General features: G+C 40.9%; 1 protein-coding gene across 1 annotated transcript in view; it reads left to right on the top strand.

Annotated features, from left to right (window-relative positions):
• Positions 1-22,638, top strand: part of LOC110522744 (potassium voltage-gated channel subfamily KQT member 1-like) — a 276,958-nt gene that overhangs the window by 39,595 nt on the left and 214,725 nt on the right. Inside the window, exons 9-14 of the mRNA XM_036969009.1 lie at positions 4,210-4,338; positions 8,693-8,843; positions 18,131-18,157; positions 19,640-19,690; positions 20,082-20,196; positions 22,413-22,481. Coding sequence (XP_036824904.1) covers positions 4,210-4,338; positions 8,693-8,843; positions 18,131-18,157; positions 19,640-19,690; positions 20,082-20,196; positions 22,413-22,481 — 542 coding nt within the window. The remainder of the gene's footprint in view (positions 1-4,209; positions 4,339-8,692; positions 8,844-18,130; positions 18,158-19,639; positions 19,691-20,081; positions 20,197-22,412; positions 22,482-22,638) is intronic.

The following is a 22,638-nucleotide window of genomic DNA, read 5'->3' as shown; positions in this document are numbered from 1 at the left end:
TCTTGCCAATGTAAGCTTCAAAAAGCAGTCTAGTACAAATAGATGAGTAGCAGTGTTTGTAGTCTGCACATGTCCTGGAAAAGGTGAGCTGTCCTGTCCTGTTCTCTCCTAGGCAGAGAAGACAGGCAAATAGCAGCCAGTTTATTCACCAGGAGCTGGCCATCACAAGGATCACATTGACTCTGAACATACAAAGAAGCCCACAGCTACATTTACAAAGAGACTCCTTATTGTGCTGACATTTAAGAAACATAGAGTCACTGAATCTACATGATGATGAGGATGACGGTACAGAGCTAAACATGGAATGGCTATATGAATGGTTATACTGTATGTGAATGGTTATATGAATGGTAATATGAATGGTTATGTGAATGGTTATACTGTATGTGAATGGTTATATGAATGGTAATATGAATGGTTATGTGAATGGTTATACTGTATGTGAATGGTTGTATGAAGGGTTATATGAAGGGCTATATGAATGGTTATACGGTATGTGAATGGTTATATGAATGGTTATACGGTATGTGAATGGTTATATGAATGGTTATACTGTATGTGAATGGTTATATGTGAATGGTTATACTGTATGTGAATGGTTATATGAATGGTTATGCTGTATGTGAATGGTTATATGACTGGTTATACTGTATGTGAATGGTTATATGAATGGTTAAATGTGAATGGTTATACTGTATGTGAATGGTTATATGAATGGTTATATGAATGGCTATATGAATGGTTATATGAATGGTTATATGAATGGTTATATGAATGGCTATATGAATGGTTATACTGTATGTGAATGGTTATATGAATGGTTATACTGTATGTGAATGGTTATATGACTGGTTATACTGTATGTGAATGGTAATATGTGAATGGTTATACTGTATGTGAATGGTTATATGTGAATGGTTATACTGTATGTGAATGGTTATATGAATGGCTATATGAATGGTTATATGAATGGCTATATGAATGGTTATACTGTATGTGAATGGTTATATGAATGGTTATACTGTATGTGAATGGTTATATGTGAATGGTTATATGAATGGTTATACTGTATGTGAATGGTTATATGAATGACTATATGAATGGTTATACTGTATGTGAATGGTTATATGAATGGTTATACTGTATGTGAATGGTTATATGTGAATGGTTATACTTTATGTGAATGGTAATATGTGAATGGTTATATGAATGGTTATATGTGAATGGTTTTATGAATGGTTATATGAATGGTTATGCTGTATGTGAATGGTTATACTGTATGTGAATGGTTATACTGTATGTGAATGGTTATACTGTATGTGAATGGTTATATGTGAATGGTTATACTGTATGTGAATGGTTATATGTGAATGGTTATATGTGAATGGTTATATGAATGGTTATACTGTATGTGAATGGTTATATGTGAATGGTTATACTGTATGTGAATAGTTATACTGTATGTGAATGGTTATATGAATGGTTATACTGTATGTGAATGGTTATATGTGAATGGTTATATGAATGGTTATACTGTATGTGAATGGTTATATGTGAATGGTTATACTGTATGTGAATAGTTATACTGTATGTGAATGGTTATATGAATGGTTATACTGTATGTGAATGGTTATATGTGAATGGTTATATGAATGGTTATACTGTATGTGAATGGTTATATGTGAATGGTTATACTGTATGTGAATAGTTATACTGTATGTGAATGGTTATATGTGAATGATTATACTGTATGTGAATAGTTATACTTTATGTGAATGGTTATATGAATGGTTATACTGTATGTGAATGGTTATATGTGAATGGTTATACTGTATGTGAATGGTTATATGTGAATGGTTATACTGTATGTGAATGGTTATATGAATGGTTATGCTGTATGTGAATGGTTATATGACTGGTTATACTGTATGTGAATGGTTATATGTGAATGGTTATATGTGAATGGTTATACTGTATGTGAATGGTAATATGTGAATGGTTATACTGTATGTGAATGGTTATATGTGAATGGTTATATGTGAATGGTTATACTGTATGTGAATGGTTATATGAATGGTTATACTGTATGTGAATGGTTAAATGTGAATGGTTATATGAATGACTATATGAATGTTTATACTGTATGTGAATGGTTATATGAATGGTTATACTGTATGTGAATGGTTATACTGTATGTGAATGGTTATATGAATGGTTATACTGTATGTGAATGGTTATATGTGAATGGTTATACTGTATGTGAATGGTTATATGAATGGTTATGCTGTATGTGAATGGTTATATGACTGGTTATACTGTATGTGAATGGTTATATGTGAATGGTTATATGTGAATGGTTATACTGTATGTGAATGGTAATATGTGAATGGTTATACTGTATGTGAATGGTTATATGTGAATGGTTATATGTGAATGGTTATACTGTATGTGAATGGTTATATGAATGGTTATACTGTATGTGAATGGTTAAATGTGAATGGTTATATGAATGACTATATGAATGTTTATACTGTATGTGAATGGTTATATGAATGGTTATACTGTATGTGAATGGTTATACTGTATGTGAATGGTTATATGAATGGTTATACTGTATGTGAATGGTTATATGTGAATGATTATATGTGAATGGTTATATGTGAATGGCTATATGTGAATGGCCTTTTGTGAATGGCCATTTGTGAATGGATACATGTGAATGTTTATATGTGAATGTTTATATGTGAATGGCTACATGTGAATGTTTATATGTGAATGCTACATGTGAATGTTTATATGTGAATGGCTACATGTGAATGTTTATATGTGAATGGCTACATGTGAATGTTTATATGTGAATGGCTACATGTGAATGTTTATATGTGAATGGCTACATGTGAATGTTTATATGTGAATGTTTATATGTGAATGGCTATATGTGAATGGCTATATGCGAATGGCTATTTGTGAATGTTTATATGTGAATGGCTACATGTGAATGTTTATATGTGAATGGTTACATGTGAATGGCTATATGCGAATGGCTACATGTGAATGGCTACATGTGAATGTTTATATGTGAATGGCTATATGCGAATGGCTATATGTGAATGGCTACATGTCAATGGCTATATGTGAATGGCTATATGTGAATGGCTATATGTGAATGTTTATATGTGAATGGCTACATGCGAATGGCTACATGTGAATGGCTACATGTGCATGGCTACATGTGAATGGCTATATGTGAATGGCTATATGTGAATGGCTATATGGGAATGTTTATATGTGAATGGCTACATGTGAATGGCTATATGTGAATGTTTATATGTGAATTGCTACATGTGAATGTTTATATGTGAATGGCTACATGTGAATGTTTATATGTGAATGGCTACATGTGAATGGCTATATGTGAATGTTTATATGTGAATGGCTACATGTGAATGGCTATATGCGAATGGCTACATCTGAGTTTTTATATGTGAATGGCTACATGTGAATGGCTATATGTGAATGGCTATATGTGAATGGCTACATGTCAATGGCTATATGTGAATGGCTATATGTGAATGTTTATATGTGAATGGCTACATGCGAATGGCTACATGTGAATGGCTACATGTGAATGGCTACATGTGAATGGCTACATGTGAATGGCTATATCTGAATGGCTATATGTGAATGGCTATATGTGAATGGCTACATGTGAATGTTTATATGTGAATGGCTACATGTGAATGGCTATATGTGAATGTTTATATGTGAATGGCTATATCTGAATGGCTATATGTGAATGGCTATAGGTGAATGGCTACATGTGAATGGCTATATGCGAATGGCTACATGTGAATGGCTACATCTGAATGGCTATATGTGAATGGCTATGTGTGAATGTTTATATGTGAATGGCTACATGTGATTGGGCATATGAATGGCCATATGAAGTTGTTAAACCAGGAATCTACTTCAGAGGGAAGAGTTTTCTCTGTCAGAACACATTGTTGCTGATCCAAGGTCAGTTTAGCTGTTGTCCCCCTTATGGTTAAGGTTAGGACAGGTCTGATCCTAGATCTGTGCCTGAGGGCAGCTTCTACCCAGAGCTGAGATAATGTCCAGGTGATCAGCTCACCATCTGTGTTTACCGTGGGTAAATATGCTAGGACACTTATCACACTGGTTCAGTTTGTCCATCCTCTTTTTCAGACGCTGTGGCGCTGCTATGCAGCAGAGAAACGAGAAGGCTGTCCCGCCACCTGGAAGATGTATGTCCTCACCGGAGACTACATTCCCCCCATGAACTCTGAAAACAACAACCCAAACCTCAGAAACAAGGTAAACACTACCTCACTTCTTCAGTTCTAACAAACATAATACTGCAGGTCTATACACACTTTATACACCTTTATCCCTGTTCAGAGAGGCATTCTAATGATGCACTATAGCTGCTTTGTCAATCAACAGCTAACATATCTGTCAACCTGTCTCTTGGAGAGCTTGTATCCTGTCTCAATTCCCAGAGGAGATGTCAGAAAGAGAGCTGCCCTCAGGAAAAAGCTGTTTGCTGGTGATATGAGCCTTCCATCCTACAGACAGACAGACGAGTGTAGTGAAATGCTTGTGCTTCTAGTTCCGACAATGCAGTAATATGTAATAAGTAATCTAACAAATTCACAACAACTACCTTATACACACAAATGTAAGGGATGAATACGAATATGTACATATAAATATCTGGATGAGCGATGGCCGTGCGGCATAGGCAAGATGCAGTAGATGGTATAGAGTACAGTATATACATATGAGATGAGTAATGTAGGATATGTAAACATGATTAAAGTGGCGTTATTTAAAGTGACTAATGATAGGCATAGGCAAGGTGCAGTACTGTAGATGGTACAGAACAGCATATACATATGAGATGAGTAATGTAGGATATGTAAACATTATTAATGTGCCATTATTTAAGGTGACTAGTGATACCTTTATTAAGTCCATTTATTAAAGTGGCCAGAGATTTGAGTCTGTATGTTGACAGCAGCCTCTCTATGTTAGTGATGGCTGTTTAACAGTCTGATGGCCTTGAGATAGAATCTGTTTTTCAGTCTCTCAGTCCCAGCTTTGATGCACCATTACTGACCTCGCCTTCTGGATGATAGCGGGGTAGTTTGCCCCCGGTGATGCGTTGTGCAGACCGCACCACCCTCTGGAGAGCCTTGCGGTTGAGGGCAGTGCAGTTGTCGTACCAGGCGGTGATACAGCCCGACAGGATGCTCTCGATTGTGCATCTGTAAAAGTTTGTGAATGTTTTAGGTGACAAGCCAAATTTCTTAAGCCTCCTGGGGTTGAAGAGGCACTGTTGCACCTTCTTCACCATGCTGTCTGTGTGGGTGGACCATTTCAGTTTGTCTGTGACTTCTCCTTCTCCGTGATGTGTACGCCGAGGAACTTAAACCTTTCCACTTTCTCCACTACTGTCCCTTCGATGTGCATAGGGGGGGTGCTCCACGATCATCTCCTTTGTTTTGTTGACGTTGAGTGAGAGGTTATTTTCCTGACACCACACTCCGAGGGCCCTCACCTCCTCCCTGTAGGCCATCTCATTGTTGATGTTGGTAATCAAGTCTACCACTGTATTGTCGTGTGCAAACTTGATGATTGTGTTGGAAGTGTGCATGGCCATGCAGTCATGGGTGAACAGGGAATACAGGAGAGGGCTGAGAACGCACCCTTGTGGGGTCCCAGTGTTGAGGATCAGTGGGGTGGAGATGTTGTTTCCTACCTTCACCACCTGGGGGCGGTGTATCAGAAAGTCCAGGACCCAGTTGCACAGGGTGGGGTTGAGACCCAGGGTCTCGAGCTTGATGGCGAGTTTAGAGGATACTATGGTATTAAATGCTGAGCTGTAGTCAACGAACAGCATTCTTACATAGGTATTCCTTTTGTCCAGGTAGGATAGGACAGTGTGCAGTGTGATGGCGATTGCATCGTCAGTGGACCAATTGGGGCTGTAGGCAAATATCAGGTAGGGTGGAGGTGATATGCTCCTTGACTAGACTCATGATGACAGAAGTGAGTGCAACGGGGCGATAGTCATTTAGTTCAGATACCTTAGCTTTCTTGGGAACAAGAACAATGTGGCCTTCTTGAAGCATGTGGGGACTGGGATAGGGAGACTGGGATATGGATTGATTGAATATGTCTGTAAACACGCCAGCCAGCTTGTCTGCGCCTACTCTGAGGATGCGGCTAGGGATGCCATCTGGGCCGGCAGCCTTGCGAGGGTTAACACGTTTAAATGTTTTACTCAAGTTGGTCACGAAGAAGGAGAGGCCACAGGCTTTGGTAGCGGGCCGTGTCAGTGACACTGTATTGTCCTCAAAGCGAGCAAAGAAGATGTTTAATTTGTCTGGGAGCAAGACGTTGATGTCTTGGCTGGTTTTCTTTTTGTAATCCGTGATTGACTGTAGACCCTGCCACATACGTCTCGTGTTTGAGCCCCCCAGGATGATTCCGGGCCTTTGTCTCCCCCACACAAAGACACAGTCAGTTGAGATGATGTCATTGCCGCCTTTCTCATGGGAGGAAACCTTTGTGTTGGTAGAACAGCAACAACAACAAAAATTGTTTGGCATTGAACCCACACATTGGGGAGAGTGAAGGCTGCTTCTGTCACTTTCTGTTTCGGCATGTGACTTCTCCCCTCTCTCTCTATCTCTCTCTCTCCCTCCTCTCTTTCTCTCTCTCTCTCTCTCTCTCTCTCTCTCTCTCTCTCTCTCTCTCTCCCTCCTCTTTCTCTCTCTCTCTCCCTCTCTCTCCCTCCTCTCTCTCTCCCTCCTCTCTCTCTCTCTCTCCCTCTCTCTCTCCCTCCCTCCCTCCCTCCTCTCTCTCTCCCTCCTCTCTCTCTCCCTCCTCTCTCTCTCTCCCTCTCTCTCCCTCCTCTTTCTCTCTTTCTCTCTCTCTCCTCTCTCTCCCCTCTGCTCCTAATGAGTCATTCAGGATTCAGACCCATTCTGGTATTTGGACAGGACTATGGGCCAGTGTCAATGCCAGGACACTGTGTGTGTCATTGAGTAAAAATCATTGTGTTTCTATAAAGCAGTCAGTTAGTGACGTGCTGCCTCTAGGTGATGGAGTGGAGCACAATGAAGGCCCCGAGGAATTCAGAGACTCAAAGAGCATTGACCTCAGTTAAACCAGCACAGATTTGAAGACATGGCCTTAATCACCATGCTATAGTACAAGAAGAAATTACTAACACAGTGTATTATTTGAAGGTTTAAAGGTGCACAAATCATTGCTTACAAAACAGATACTGAGGTTTCTGTGTTCTGAATGGTTAGGAATCAAAGTTTACTGGGTAGTATAAGCCATGTTAGAAAATAGCAAATCAGGAATGAATGACAAGTGATAGTGCTAAACCATAAAAACACAACCACAACAACTTGTCTAACATATGAAGGTAGGCAATGGCCACATGTGACTTGGTATTTGGTATTTTATTAGGATCCCCATTAGCTGTTGCAAAAGCAGCAGCTACACTTCCTGGGGTCCACACAAAACATTAAACATAATACAGAACATCAATAAACAAGAACAGCAGGACAGAATTACATTTTAAAAAATTTAAGCACACAGCCTACATATCAATGCATCCACACTAACTATCTAGGTCAATCTGTTTTTTAAACCAGGTTTGCTGTTTATTTGAGCAATAATATGAGATGGAAGGAAGTTCCATGCAATAAGGGCCCTATATAATACTGTACACTTTCTTGAATTTATTCTGGATTTGGGGACTGTGAAAAGACCCTTAGTGGCATGTCTGGTGGGATAAGTGTGTGTGTCAGAGCTGTGTGTAAGTTGACTATGAAAACAATTTGGGATTTTCAAGACATTATTGTTTCTTATAAAAAGAAGTGATCAGTCTCTCCTCAACTCTTAGCCAAGAGAGACTGGCATGAATAGTATTTATATCAGCCCTCTGATTACAATGGGGAGCAGAACGTCCCGCTCTGTTCTGGGTCAGCTGCAGCTTTACTAGGTCTTTTCTTGCAGCACTGGACCACACGACTGGACAATAATCAAGATTAGACAAAACTAGAGTCTGCAGAACTTGCTTTTTGGAGTGTGGTGTCAAAAAAGCAGAGCATCTCTTTATTACGGCCAGAACTCTCCCCATCTTTACAACCATTGAATCTATATGTTTTGACCATGACAGTTTACAGTCTAAGGTAATGGAAAGTAATTTAGTCTCCTCAATTTGTTCAACAGCCACACCATTCATTACCAGGTCTAGAACAAAATGAATGATTTGTACAAATACAATGCTGTTCAGGACCAGTTTATTAAAGGAAAGGGGGATACCTAGTCAGTTGTACAACTGAAATCTGTCTTCCGCATTTAACAATAGCATTGTATTTGGTCAAACACAATTTTTTCCAACTATTTGCTAAGAGCTGGCAGCAAGCTTATAGGTCTGCTGTTAGAACCAGTAAAGGCCACTTTACCACTGTTGGGTAGCGGAATTACTTTGGCTTCCCTCCAGGCCTGAGGACAAAGACTTTCCTCTAAACAGGAGAACATTAACCTGACTAGGAAAACTCCTGGCCCTGAGTTTAACCAATGCTGAGTTTGTGTTCAGGAAAGCCCTGGTGATGCATTCTTGTGTCTGTCTGTGTTGATCAAGCGCACCAAGAGGAAACTGAAGATGGTTCGTGACAATGGCTCCATGACCATCCTTGGAGCGAGGAAGATGTCCATTCCTCAGATCACCTTCGACCACATCGAAGATAACGACGAGAAGAAAGAGGTCCCCTTCTTTCTAGAAGAACCCCAAGGTATATAACTGAATCAATTTGAAAATAAAAGAGAGCACACTCTAAAAGAGAGTACACTCTAGGAGCTCAGATGCAAAAATTGAATTACCAACGTTTCGACAGCCAAGCTGTCTTCATCAGGGTATAGTCACAAACACTGCGGGAAGACTCGACACACAGGTGCCTGTAATCATGGCCAAGAGTGGCCTAATATCATTGGTTAATTCTCAAATATTAAAATGGCATACAAAGAACAGCATACAAACAACAAATGGATAGCATACGACCATAGATTCATTTTAGACTACACAAGCTTACAAACAATTACAATGGCAAAGTCACAATAATCACAAGAATGGCTTCAGATCAAAGTCTACGTTGAGACCGAAGGGAGCAAGGGTCTTTAAGTTAAAGATCCAGGCAGCCTCTCATTTTAACAATAAAGAGGTCACCCCCTCTCTTAGGGAGTTTGAATCAAAACACGAAGCGGATTTAACTTATTTTGGAAAACAGCCCTAATGCTGGAAACAAACATCATTATGTTGTAATCCAGAGTCACTTTCATTTATTTTCCAAGTTATAGCACATGCTATTTTACATATAGCAGTTTTTTAAAAGGACCAAACAGTTTGCGATAGTGGTATAGTGGTATCGTCCTGGCCCTAGTTTCTGTACATATGCAGTTGGTCATCTTACAGATGCTCCTATTGCTTGTCTTCAAGTGAAGATAGATACTGCTATACTGGGCATATCTGAACACATTGTGTGTAAAGGTGTATAGGTAACAAGCTCATTGGTATTGGAATTAATCAATAAGGCACAAGGGGGTGTGATATATCAAATCACATGTTATTAGTCACATGCGCCGAATATAACAGGTGAATTGCTTACAGTGAATTGCTTACTTACGAGCCACTAACCAACAATGCAGTTCAAATATATATATATATATATATGTTTAGATGCCTCTTGGATCTATATGGCCAGTATACCACGGCTAAGGGCTGTTCTTATGCATGACGCACAAACCCCTGAGGTGCCTTATTGCTATTATAAACTGTTTACCAACATAATTAGAGCAGTAAAAATAAATGTTTTGTTATACCTGTGGTATACGGTCTGATATACCATGGCTATCAGCCAATCAGCATTCAGGGCTCAAACCTCCCAGTTTATAATGTGTAATATGTAGTGGTTTGTTTTACGAGGAACACATAGACTACTTGAACCAGCATATACAATACTAGTGCTTTCTAGGAACTGTTAAAACTATGAACTGAAAACCAGTACTTGACACTACAGTACATTACAAACGGACTCCCATGCCTTAATTGACGATAAGTCTCAATTGAGAGCATGGCATACTGTTGAATGGTGTTGAGGTATTTTTCAGAGAAATAACCATGGGTCATGCATGTTTGAGCCAGCTGTGATAGAAGCAGATGTCCTATGAGGAGAATTTTCCAAAGTGAATTACCACAGTTATGAAACAGTTTTTTCTTCCTTTTCAAACTTCATTTGACAAAATAATGTATTTAAATGCCCCTTGAAATGATGTCATGCAGCCTTATGTTTTGCGCATTGAAAATCCATCATTTCAGTAAAACAGAGATATTGGATGCTTGGTGAGTAAACCCTGGTGACTTGACTGGTTAGGGGCCAGTGGAGACAAGAGAGACAAACATTTGCATGGCACAGTTGGAGTCCTCTGTTTGAGATTCCAACAGTGATATAGAAATAGGAGGAACTCAATCCCCTTGGGAGTAGACTATATTTCAGACGTGAGGATACAATGTTCTTATCCGTAGCTATTTACCATCCAGTTTAATGCTCATGGTGTAAATTGTAAGTAATGATGAATCTGTGCAATATATGTCATGTGGATGGGACATGACACAGTGGTGTGATTGACTCTCTCCTTCCCCATAAAGAGAGCGAGGGAGAGAATAGGGATGGTAGGTAGGGATGAGGACTGACTGAGGTGTTGTGAAGCTGGTTGTTCATGATACAAATCAAATCAATGATGATTGGTTGCGTACACAGATTTGCAGACGTTATCACAGGTGCAGCAAATGCTTGTGTTTCTAGCTCCACCAGTACAGTAATAACTAGCATAAAAAATCAAATTAAAATTAAAATACACACATAACCCAGAAAAATACAAGTTATATAGGATTAGCCATGGCTAGAATACAGTATATACAGTTGAAATCGGAAGTTTACATACACCTTAGCCAAATACATTTAAACTCAGTTTTTCATATTTCCTGACACTTAATCCAAGTAACAATTCCCTGTTTTAGGTCAGTTAGGATCGCCACTTTATTTTAAGAATGTGAAATGTGAGAATAATAGTAGAGAGTGATTTATTTCAGCTTTTATTTCTTTCATCACATTCCCAGTGGGTCAGAAGTTTACATACACTCAATTAGTATTTGGTAGCATTGCCTTTAAATTGTTTAACTTGGGTCAAACGTTTCGGGTAGCCTTCCACAAGCTTCCCACAATAAATTGGGGGAGAATTTTGGCCCATTCCTCCTGACAGAGCTGGTGTAACTGATTCAGGTTTGTAGGCCTCCTTGCTCGCACACGCTTTTTCAGTTCTGCCCAGAAATCTTCTATAGGATTGAGGTGAGGGTTTTGTGATGGCCACTCCAATACCTTGACTTTGTTGTCCTTAAGCCATTTTGCCACAACTTTGGAAGTATGCTTGGGGTCCTTGTTCATTTGGAAGACCCATTTGCGACCAAGCTTTAACTTTCTGACTGATGTCTTGAGATGTTGCTTCAATATATCCACATAATTTTCATTTCTCATGATGCCATCTATTTTGTGAAGTGCACCAGTTCCTCCTGCAGCAAAGCACCCCTACAACATGATGCTGCCAACCCTGTGCTTCACGGTTGGGATGGTGTTATTCGGCTTGCAAGCATCCCCCTTTTTCCTCCAAACATAACGATGGTCATTATGGCCAAACAGTTCTATTTTTGTGTCATCAGGTCAAAAAGTATGATCTTTGTCCCCATGTGCAGTTGCAAACCGTAGTCTGGCTTCTTTATGGCGGTTTTGGAGCAGTGGTTTCTTCCTTGCTGAGCGGCCTTTTAGGTTATGTCGATGTAGGACTCGTTTTACTGTGATATAGATACTTTTGTACCTGTTTCCTCCAGCATCTTCACAAGGTCCTTTTCTGTTGTTCTGGGATTGATTTGCACTTTTTGCACCAAAGCATGTTCATCTCTAGGAGACAGAACGCGTCTCCTTCCTGAGCGGTATGATGGCTGCGTGGTCCCATGGTGTTTATACTAGCGTACTATTGTTTGTACAGATGAACGTGGTACCTTCAGGCATTTGGAAATTGCTCGCTGAGGTCTTGGCTGATTTCTTTGGATTTCCCCATGATATCAAGCGAAGAGGCACTGAGTTTGAAGGTAGGTCCTGAAATATACACAGGTACACCTCTAATTGACTCAAATTATGTCAATTAGTCTATCAAAAGCTTCTAAAGCCATGACATCATTTTCTGGAATTTTCCAAGCTGTTTAAAGGCACAGACAATTTAGTCATGCACAAAGTAGATGTCCTAACCGACTTGCCAAAACTATAGTGCTTGAAAAATGAGTTTAATAACTCCAAGCTAAGTGTATGTAAACTTCCGACTTCAACTGTACACATGAAGTGGGCAAAACAGTATGTAAACATTATTAAAGTGACCAGTGTTCAATGACTATGTACATAGGTTAGCAGTCTCACACCACTAGAGGGATATCTTCAACCACCAACTTACCATCCTGAGACAAGGCCTAGTATAGCCCACAAAGATCTCCGCCACGGCACAACCCAAGGGGGGGCGCCAACCCGGACAGGAAGATCACATCAGTGACTCAACCCACTCAAGTGACGCATCCGTCCTAGGGACGGCATGAAAGAGCACCAGTAAGCCAGTGACTCAGCCCCTGTAATAGGGTTAGAGGCAGATAATCCCAGTGGAAAGAGGGGAACCGGCCAGGCAGAGACAGCAAGGGCGGTTTGTTGCTCCAGAGCCTTTCCGTTCACCTTCACACTCCTGGGCCAGACTACACTCAATCATATGACCCACTGAAGAGATGAGTCTTCAGTAAAGACTTAAAGGTTGAGACCAAGTTTGCGTCTCTCACATGGGTAGGCAGATCATTCCATAACAATGGAGCTCTATAGGAGAAAGCCCTGCCCTCCAGCTGTTTGCTTAAAAATTCTAGGGACAATTAGGAGGCCTGCGTCTTGTGACCGTAGCGTACGTGTAGGTATGTACGGCAGGACCAAATCAGAGAGATAGGTAGGAGCAAGCCCATGTAATGCTTTGTAGGTTAGCAGTAAAACCTTGAAATCAGCCCTTGCCTTGACAGGAAGACAGTGTAGGGAAGCTAGCACTGGAGTAATATGATCAGGGTACTATGGCGTTAAAAACTGAGCTGTAGTCAATGAACAGCATTCTTGCATAGGTATTTCTCTTGTACAGGCGGGATAGGGCAGTGTTCAGTGCAATGGCGACTGCGTTGTCCGTGGATCTGTTGGGGCGATATGCAAATTGCAGTGGGTCTAGCATATCGGCGCAGATGGAGGTGATATGGTCCTTAACTAGCCTCTCAAGATAGAGAGCTTGAATGTCAGTCAGTCATTCAGAGAACAGCACAGGGACCGTGTGACAGACAGTCAGACACAAGATGGCTGCCACGTGCCTGGGTTAGGGTCCAGCCCCAGCAGGGCCAGAACAAGCAAAATGGAAGTCATTCGAGTCAGTGGTGATTAGATGTTATGTATACAAGTTCTTTACTGCTCCACTTGTACACTTCACAGACATCAGACAATCACACTATCTGATTGATTTGACCTACACTACCGATTTTACCTACGCTACCGATTTTACCTACACTAAAAGTTTGGGGTCACTTAGAAATGTCCTTGTTTTTCAAGAAAAGCTAATATTTTGTCCATTAAAATAACATGAAATTGATTAGAAATACAGTGTAGACATTGTTAATGTTGTAAATGACTATTGTAGCTAGAAACAGCAGATTTTTTGGGGAATATCTACATAGGTGTACAGAGGCCCATTATCAGCAACAGTCACTCCTGTGTTCCAATGGCACGTTGTGTTAGCTAATCCAAGTTTATCATTTTAAAAGGCTATTTTATCATTAGAAAACCCTTTTGCAATTATGTTAGCACAGCTGAAAACGGTTGTCCTGATTAAATAAGCAATAAAACGGACCTTCTTTAGACTAGTTGAGTATCTGGAGCATCAGAATTTGTGAGTTCGATTACAGGCTCAAAATGACTGGAAACAAAGACCTTTCTACTGAAACCTCTCAGTCTATTATTTTTCTGAGAAATTAAGGCTATTCCATGTGAGAAATTGCCAAGAAACTGAAGATCTGGAACAGCGCTGTGTACTAGTTGAGTATCTGGAGCATCAGCATCTGTGGGTTCGATTACAGGCTCAAAATGTCCAGAAACAAAGAACTTTCTTCTGAAACTCGTCAGTCTATTCTTTTTCTGAGAAATGCGAGAAATTGCCAAGAAACTGAAGATCTGGAACAGCGCTGTGTACTACTCCCTTCACAGAACAGCACAAACTGTCTCTAACCAGAATAGAAAGAGGAGTGGGAGGCCCGGGTGCACAACTGAGCAAGAGGACAAGTACAGTCGTGGCCAAAAGTTTTGAGCATGACACAAATATTAATTTCCAGAAAGTTTGCTGCTTCAGTGTCATTAGATATTTTTGTCAGATGTTACTATGGAATAATGAAGTATAATTACAAGCATTTCATAAGTGTCAAAGGCTTTTATTGACAATTACATAAAGTTGATGCAAAGAGTCAATATTTGCAGTGTTGACCCTTCTTTTTCAAGACCTCTGCAATCTGCCCTGGCATGCTGTAAAATTAACTTCTGGGCCACATCCTGACTGATGGCAGCCCATTCTTGCATAATCAATGCTTGGAGTTTGTCAGAATTTGTGGGGTTTTGTTTGTTCACCCACCTCTTGAGTATTGACCACAAGTTCTCAATGGGATTAAGGTCTGGAGAGTTTCCTGGCCATGGACCCAAAATATCTATGTTTTGTTCCCCGGGCCACTTAGTTATCACTTTTGTCTTATGGCAAGGTGCTCAAACATGCTGGAAAAGGCATTGTTCGTCACCAAACTGTTCCTGGATGGTTGAAGTTGCTCTCGGAGGATGTGTTGGTACCATTCTTTATTCATGGCTGTGTTCTTAGGCAAAATTGTGAGTGAGCCCACTCCCTTGGCTGAGAAGCAACCCCACACATGAATGGTCTTAGGATGCTTTACTGTTGGCATGACACAGGACTGATCGTAGTGCTCACCTTGTCTTCTCCGGACAAGCTTTTTTCCGGATGCCCCAAACAATCGGAAAGGGGATTCATCAGAGAAAATGACTTTACCCCAGTCTTCAGCAGTCCAAGCCCTGTACCTTTTGCAGAATATCAGTCTGTCCCTGATGTTTTTCCTGGAGAGAAGTGGCTTCTTTGCTGCCCATCCTCCAAAAGTCTTAGCCTCACTGCACGTGCAGATGCACTCACACCTGCCTGCTGCCATTCCTGAGCAAGCTCTGTACTGGTAGCGCCCCGATCCCACAGCTGAATCAACTTTTGGAGATGGTCCTGGCGCTTGCTGGAGTTTCTTGGGCACCCTGAAGCCTACTTCACAACAATTTAACCGCTCTCCTTGAAGTTCTTGATGATCCTATGAATGGTTGATTTAGGTGCAATATTACTGGCAGCAATATCCTTGCCTGTGAAGCCCTTTTTGTGCAAAGCAATGATGACGGCACGTGTTTCCTTGTAGGTAACCATGGTTGACAGAGGAAGAACAATGATTCCAAGCACCACCCTCCTTTTGAAGCTTCCAGTCTGTTATTCGAACTCAATCAGCATGACAGAGTGATCTGCAACCTTGTTCTCATCAGCACTCACACCTGTGTTAACGAGAGAATCGACATGCAGCTGGTTCTTTTGTGGCCGGGCTGAAATACAGTGCTAATGTTTTTGGGGGATTCAGTTCATTTGCATGGCAAAGAGGGACTTTGCAATTAATTTAAATTAATCTGATCACTCGTCATAACATTCTGGAGTATATGAAATTGCCATCATACAAACTGAGGCAGCAGACTTTGTGAAAATTAATATTTGTGTCATTCTCAATACTTTTGGCCACAACTGTACATTAGAGTGTCTAGTTTGAGAAACAGATTCCTCACAAGTCCTCAACTGGTAGGTTCATTAAATAGTACCCACAAAACACCAGTCTCAACGTCAACAGTGAAGAGGCGACTCCGGGATGCTAGTCTTCTAGGCAGAGTTGCAAAGAAAAGCCATATCTCAGACTGGCCAATACAAATAAAATATTAAGATGGGCAAAGGGACAGACACTGGACAGAGGAACTCTGCCTAGAAGGACAGCATCCCGGAGTCGTCTCTTCACTGTTGACGTTGAGACTGGTGTTTTGTGGGTACTATTTAATGAAGTTGCCAGTTGAGGACTTGTGAGGCGTCTGTTTCTCAAACTAGACGCTCTAATGTACTTGTCCTCTTGCTCAGATGTGCACCCGGGCCTCCCACTCCTCTTTCTATTCTGGTTAGAGACAGTTTGTGCTGTTCTGTGAAGGGAGTAGTACACAGCGCTGTTCCAGATCTTCAGTTTCTTGGCAATTTCTCACATGGAATAGCCTTAATTTCTCAGAAAAATAATAGACTGAGAGGTTTCAGTAGAAAGGTCTTTGTTTCCAGTCATTTTGAGCCTGTAATCGAACTCACAAATTCTGATGCTCCAGATACTCAACTAGTCTAAAGAAGGTCCGTTTTATTGCTTATTTAATCAGGACAACCGTTTTCAGCTGTGCTAACATAATTGCAAAAGGGTTTTCTAATGATCAATTAGCCTTTGATAGTGATAATCTTGGATTAGCTAACACAACGTGTCATTGGAACACAGGAGTGACGGTTGCTGATAATGGGCCTCTGTACGCCTATGTAGATATTCCATTAAAAATCTGCTGTTTCCAGCTACAATAGTAATTTACAACATTAACAATGTCTACACTGTATTTCTAATCAATTTGATGTTGTTTTATTGGACAACAAATTAGCTTTTCTTTTAAAAACAAGGACATTTCTAAGTGACACCAAACCTTTGAACGGTACTGTACATTTTTTTTAAATAAAAAAATACTTAGGAGGTAGACCTGTTGTGGCAAGAGTCAGTCAGAAAGCTATAGTGTTTTGTGTTGAATAAGTGATTACATTCCCACAGATTTTACATTCAGTTACTCAGTATTCACCTGATAGACCACGTAGTCTAACCTGTTGTTGTCTAAGTTGCTATCTAAAAATATGATTATTTTCCCAAACTCTCATGCCCTGTCCATCCACCTCCAGATGAAATCCAGTGGTCCATACTGGTGCTGCTGAGGCCCATTACTCCATATTAATGATAGATTGGACTTTTCCATTGCACCATCTACCGGTGGGGGGGACTTCCTGTGTAAACCTCTAACCCCTGCCAAATGAATCGTCCCAGTCTGGAGGTTAATAAGTGTCCTTTATGAGTTTTTCCTGTCAAAGCACATAATCATAAAAGGAGGGAGAGGGACATAAACGCAGAACGTCACCAGTAGAAAAAGGAGTTATGGGGGAAAATGCTATCTTGTTTGGTGGGATATAACTTAGATAATGAACAGGAACATATGTCTCACTGCCTTTGAACTTTAGAGTGGGGAAAAAATGCACATTTGTCAAATTGCATGTTTTTTGGATGTTGAGGCTAGTTAGTGGAGCCACGGCTTTTGAAAGGCTGTCTGTTGATGTCATAAAGACTTTTAAGTAGCCATGCTCACCACACTCTCAACAGCATGTTGTCACTAATGATAATATTTAGAGTCCAGGCAACATGGTGTACGTTCTACTGCTAACAGTGCAGAAAAACAGACATCTTCAGATTCAAATGTCCTTGCAGATGATGGGTTGTTTAAATGGATTATTTTGTTGCAGAAACCAAGTGTTAACTGTGTTGCTGATGAAAAGGGTTTATAGAACAGCAATGACATTTGCACTCTCTTACATCCATAATTAAAGTCATATATGATGCTAACATCTAAGTTTATCATATGTTTTCTGACCTCAAAAGTGATCTCGTGTTGTCCATATCCCACGCCATCGGTTGTGTAGATTGATTTCTCTGTAAACATTATGTCATATTAAGCTAGTGTTTTTGAGGACATCATTTTGAAATGTTATTTATTTTCCTCCTCAGGCATCATCCGGATGTTCAGACAAACAGGTGAGTCCTCCACCTCTCTGTAACCAAGGAGGCTGGTGGGAGGAGCGATAGGAGGACGGGCTCATTGTAATGGCTGGAATGGAAATGATGGAACGGAGTCAAACGTGGTTTCCGTATGTTTGATGTGTTTGATACTGTTCCATTGATTCCATTCCAGCCATTACAATGAGCCCGTCCTCCTATAGCTCCTCCCACTAACACTATCTCTCTAACACGTGTCACAAGTGTAATATCTCCTAGATGACATCACTCCATGGTCTCCAGTCTTATTGACGCACTCCAGCTTCAACTCACACAGTTAATGACTCAATCCTTTGTCCTTTTAAGAGATCCTCTGTGTTAATCATTAGTTATTTGGTTTTTACAACTGCCCAGACACTATTTTAATTAGACTGGCGCTTTGTCACAAACCGGAGCAAACTGGAAGCCAGCAGAGAGACCGACGCAGGCAGGCTCTGGACTCCCTCCTGTCCTATCGATCAGCCCTGGTGTTTTCTTTTCTGTCTGTCCAGCCAACACCAGCCGGGGTGAGGGCTGGAACAGGGGACAGAGGCCAAGGGCCGGGGGACTGGGAGGGAGGTCGGGTGATAAGAGGCCATTGTGGAGCTCCAGTGGTCAGAAATAAACTGGGCATTGTTTGATTTAGTCAACGTCCGGCTTATCGCTCCACTTATCTGTCTGGCCCTCTGGCCCGGCCGTCGTCTGTGAGAATCTCCCTTCTCAATGGGGCTCTCTCTCTCCAGCCAGTCTCCTGCTCTCTCTCTCACTCTCTCACTCTCTCTGTCTCCCTCTTTCCCCCCACTCTCTCTCTCTCTGGGCCCTGCTTGTTTTCATTCTCTGGGGTGTGTGTTTGCTCTGACAAGCCAGATATTAATAAGCCTGCAGTGTTTGTGTAGCAGATAATTCCGCTCGCGTCCCCGGTCCCCTTGAATGAGAGAGAGGTGGAGTAGCTGCACAGAACCCAGTTCCTGAAACTAGATTAGATTAGAAAAGTTTGTCACTCCACAATGATACAATAATAAATAATACAGATTATTTTTAATGCACATTGTGGACCACTCAAATGGAGTTTTGAGACACTAAAAAACTATCATAGTCAAACATGGCACAGGTGTGATATATAATACATTACATCATCTATACACATGTATGCATACTCAAGAAACAAAGTACAATAGACAAAAAGACAATTAGGCACTTCTAAAGAAACGTCTCCATTGGAGGATGAGATGGTAGGCTTTGCGGACTGTTGGACCTGGTCCTTACAAACCTTTGCAATGGTTTTTAGTTGCACTAACCAAACCTGCTGTAGAGGTTTGGAAGGGATGTTATCAATCATCATGTTCACACACCAAAACAACCTCATCTTAGTGTGATGATACAATACAATGGTGGACTGTACACTTCATTGACTAGTCAGCACATTGTGTGTCTATTCCACTTGTCTTTCACACGTTCTTTCTTTCTTGCTGTTGACTGCAGGCGTTCAGCACTCATGGTCCTCTTTCAATCTGAGCTGTACTGCCTCTCCAGGTAGACCCTTACACTTCTTTACTAGCTATCCTGTACTTTCTCTTTACTTTTCAATAAATACGCCTATAAATTAGAAAAAAGGGTTCCAAAATAGTTTTTTTTTTCTGTTGTCCCTATAGGAGAACCCTTTTTGGTTCTAAATCAAAATCTTTTTGGTTCTAGATTGAACCATTTTGGGTTCCATGTAGAACCCTCAGTGAAAAGGGTTCTACATGGAACCAAAAATGTTTCTTCAAAGGGTTCTCCTTTGGGGACAGCCGAAGAACCCTTTTAGGTTCGAGATAGAACCTTTTTTTCTAAGAGTGTATTTTCTTCTCACTTAGAAAATTGGAACTTGCATTGAACTAAATCCTTGAATATGTCACCAAGACTCTTGCATTGTCTCGCACAGTTAAGAAAAACCTGGACGGGCCTTCCATAGGCATCTCCCGGGGCAACAGCTTGAGTGATGACATGGACTATGTCAGCGAAGACACACCTTTACCCGTGGTGACAGACGCATCACAGTAAGTACCTAACTACCCCGTCACTCACTACACTACAGAACATCTACCTCACATTCCTCTTCCATACAGCCATTGTATTGTACCCATGCTCTTACCCGTATGAACTTTTTAACCCCTTACACTCGTGGGAATTGGCCTATATGGATAGGGCTAAATTGAAATGTTTCTTACAGAAGAAATATGGAAAGCATATGTATAACCATGGCACCAGTTAAAAGGGAACAGTTTGGAGATTATGGGAAAATTATTAGACTAAAGGTGAGGACAAAACAATCCAAAATTACACTGTTGATTATATGTGCATTTTACATGTACTGTACTTTTCGCCACATTTGTTGATAACAAAATCTGGAAATATTCTGAAACGTTCAGTAACATGATAAGAAAATGTGTTGTAGGTGCAACATAAGACAATACAAATGACAAGGGTTTGAGTGAGAGGACTAACTGGTGTCTCCAAGTGGACACACACCTCTCTAAAGTGTGCACAGTTCCTAAGTCATTTCAATGCACTTTTATGACACAAAGAAATCTTTAACTATAAGGTGCTTTTTTTAGCTCTCTTAGCTCTGCCGTTGAGGAACTAGAGCAAGCACACTTGTAGTTGTTTTGTTTGGAACACAACCCTGCATCCGGACCTTACAGAATTATTGTTGATGTTTACACAAAATCGGTCCATTATAAATTGCGGTCTGGGTCAGGTGGGCATCATTTGAAAGCTTGTTCTATTGCCGACATGACTAGCTAAGTTATTAAATACGATCTTACAGTGTTAGGCTTTCACTAGGAAATTCAGAGAAGCAGATGGTCATTTTGGTGCACATAGACTGGAGTCATGAGGGCATTCAGATGCGTGTGCTGCAGCAAATTTTCTTCACAATACAACAAACAACAGTTCATTCTGTTCAGGAAAACCATGGTATAACCCTATGTCATCTTGTACGTCAAACATAGTGATACTACATGTTGACACTTTATATTATCTGAGTTTTATGATATGGAAATGTGTTCTCAAGGGTGTTGTTTGTCTTGCTTGAATGACATCAAAGTGGTATTTATTATCATCCTCAACGTCTTATCTTTCAAAATACATCAAATCCTCATAATTTACAGCATTTCCCTCACTCAGACAACATAACATTTCCAAAAGTTGCCCAATTACCGTGAGGGATGGTGCTCAAGTTCAGAACGGCTGTCAGTCATAAACCATACAGAGATTTGAAGCGGAGACCCTGAGCTTTGATGTCATGTTTTGCTGTTACTGTGCAGCCACTGTGTTCCAATTTAGGCGCTTATCAGTGTCCAAATCTGCCATTTTCAACCTGTATACATACGGGTATGAGCATAAAGGGCTACCCCATAGATGCCTCCCTGCCCCTTACAGAGGTACATCCCTACTCCATAGGGCATAAAGCCTTTTGTTAGGCCAAAGTGCCCTTCCTGTCAATGGAAAGCTGCTCTGTTCAACTCACTAGAGGGTTAAATGGCATATTGAGTGCTTGAAACCCTGGTTATTACAACGGTAAATAAGGGATTATCCTAGAGTTGGAGAAAACAGCCCAGTTTGTTGGGGACATGTTTACAAGGTGACTAGTTGGCTAGTTGTTACATGATGATAGTGGTCTGCTGGGCTGTTTTATTTTGGGGGGTCAAGAAAGACTGTAAAATCACAGAGAATTCAGCTAGAAATGTGTTTAATTAGGAAATCTGTTGTAATTTGTCTTGAGCCGTTTCATCTCTTAACCCTATTACTAGCCATCTATGGCAGAGTTTGTAGAGTGAAGTGTTGGACATAACCTATTTACACAAATTGAATGTATTTATATGTAATTTCCTTTTTTGGGAAGGGGGAGCACAGACATGCGATGGACTCGAGTATAAAGGGGAGCGTGTGTGTGCGTGCATTTGTGCTTGTGAATGTGTGTGAGAGTGTGTTTCTCTCAGTGTGTACACACACCACACAGTAGGCATTCTCTGTTCTCCTCTTGACCTCTTCCCCAGCCCAGCTAATCCAATACCACCTCTAACACCATTCTCATTCTGCATTCCTCCTCTGATTCAATCTCTTTCCTCCCTCCCTCCCTCCCTCCCTCCCTCCCTCCCTCCCTCCCTCCCTCCCTCCCTCCCTCCCTCCCTCCCTCCCTCCCTCCTCCTCTCCTGACAAACACCCAGCCTAGAGATTTTGTAAAAGGAACACAAATGCTTCTCTCTTGCAGTTTGTTGACCAGCCCGTTCATGGCAAAGGTCCAGGACTCAGTCTCAACTCACCACTTGAATTCAAGAAGGTACTGTACTGCATGCTTGGTTTTACACTATTACTATAACCCACTAACCCCCCACCCCCTATACTCTAATGATATACTCCATCTGCATCAAAACGGAGTGACTGAAGTGTGACATCTTATATAAGCTGACAAACAACTATCCAAATGGTATTGAGCA

Source organism: Oncorhynchus mykiss, chromosome 30 (assembly GCF_013265735.2).
Source record: "Oncorhynchus mykiss isolate Arlee chromosome 30, USDA_OmykA_1.1, whole genome shotgun sequence".
Classification (NCBI taxonomy): Eukaryota; Metazoa; Chordata; class Actinopteri; order Salmoniformes; family Salmonidae; genus Oncorhynchus; species Oncorhynchus mykiss.
The sequence above is the reverse complement of the archived record's forward strand: the minus strand, read 5'-3'. Positions and strand labels throughout refer to the sequence as shown.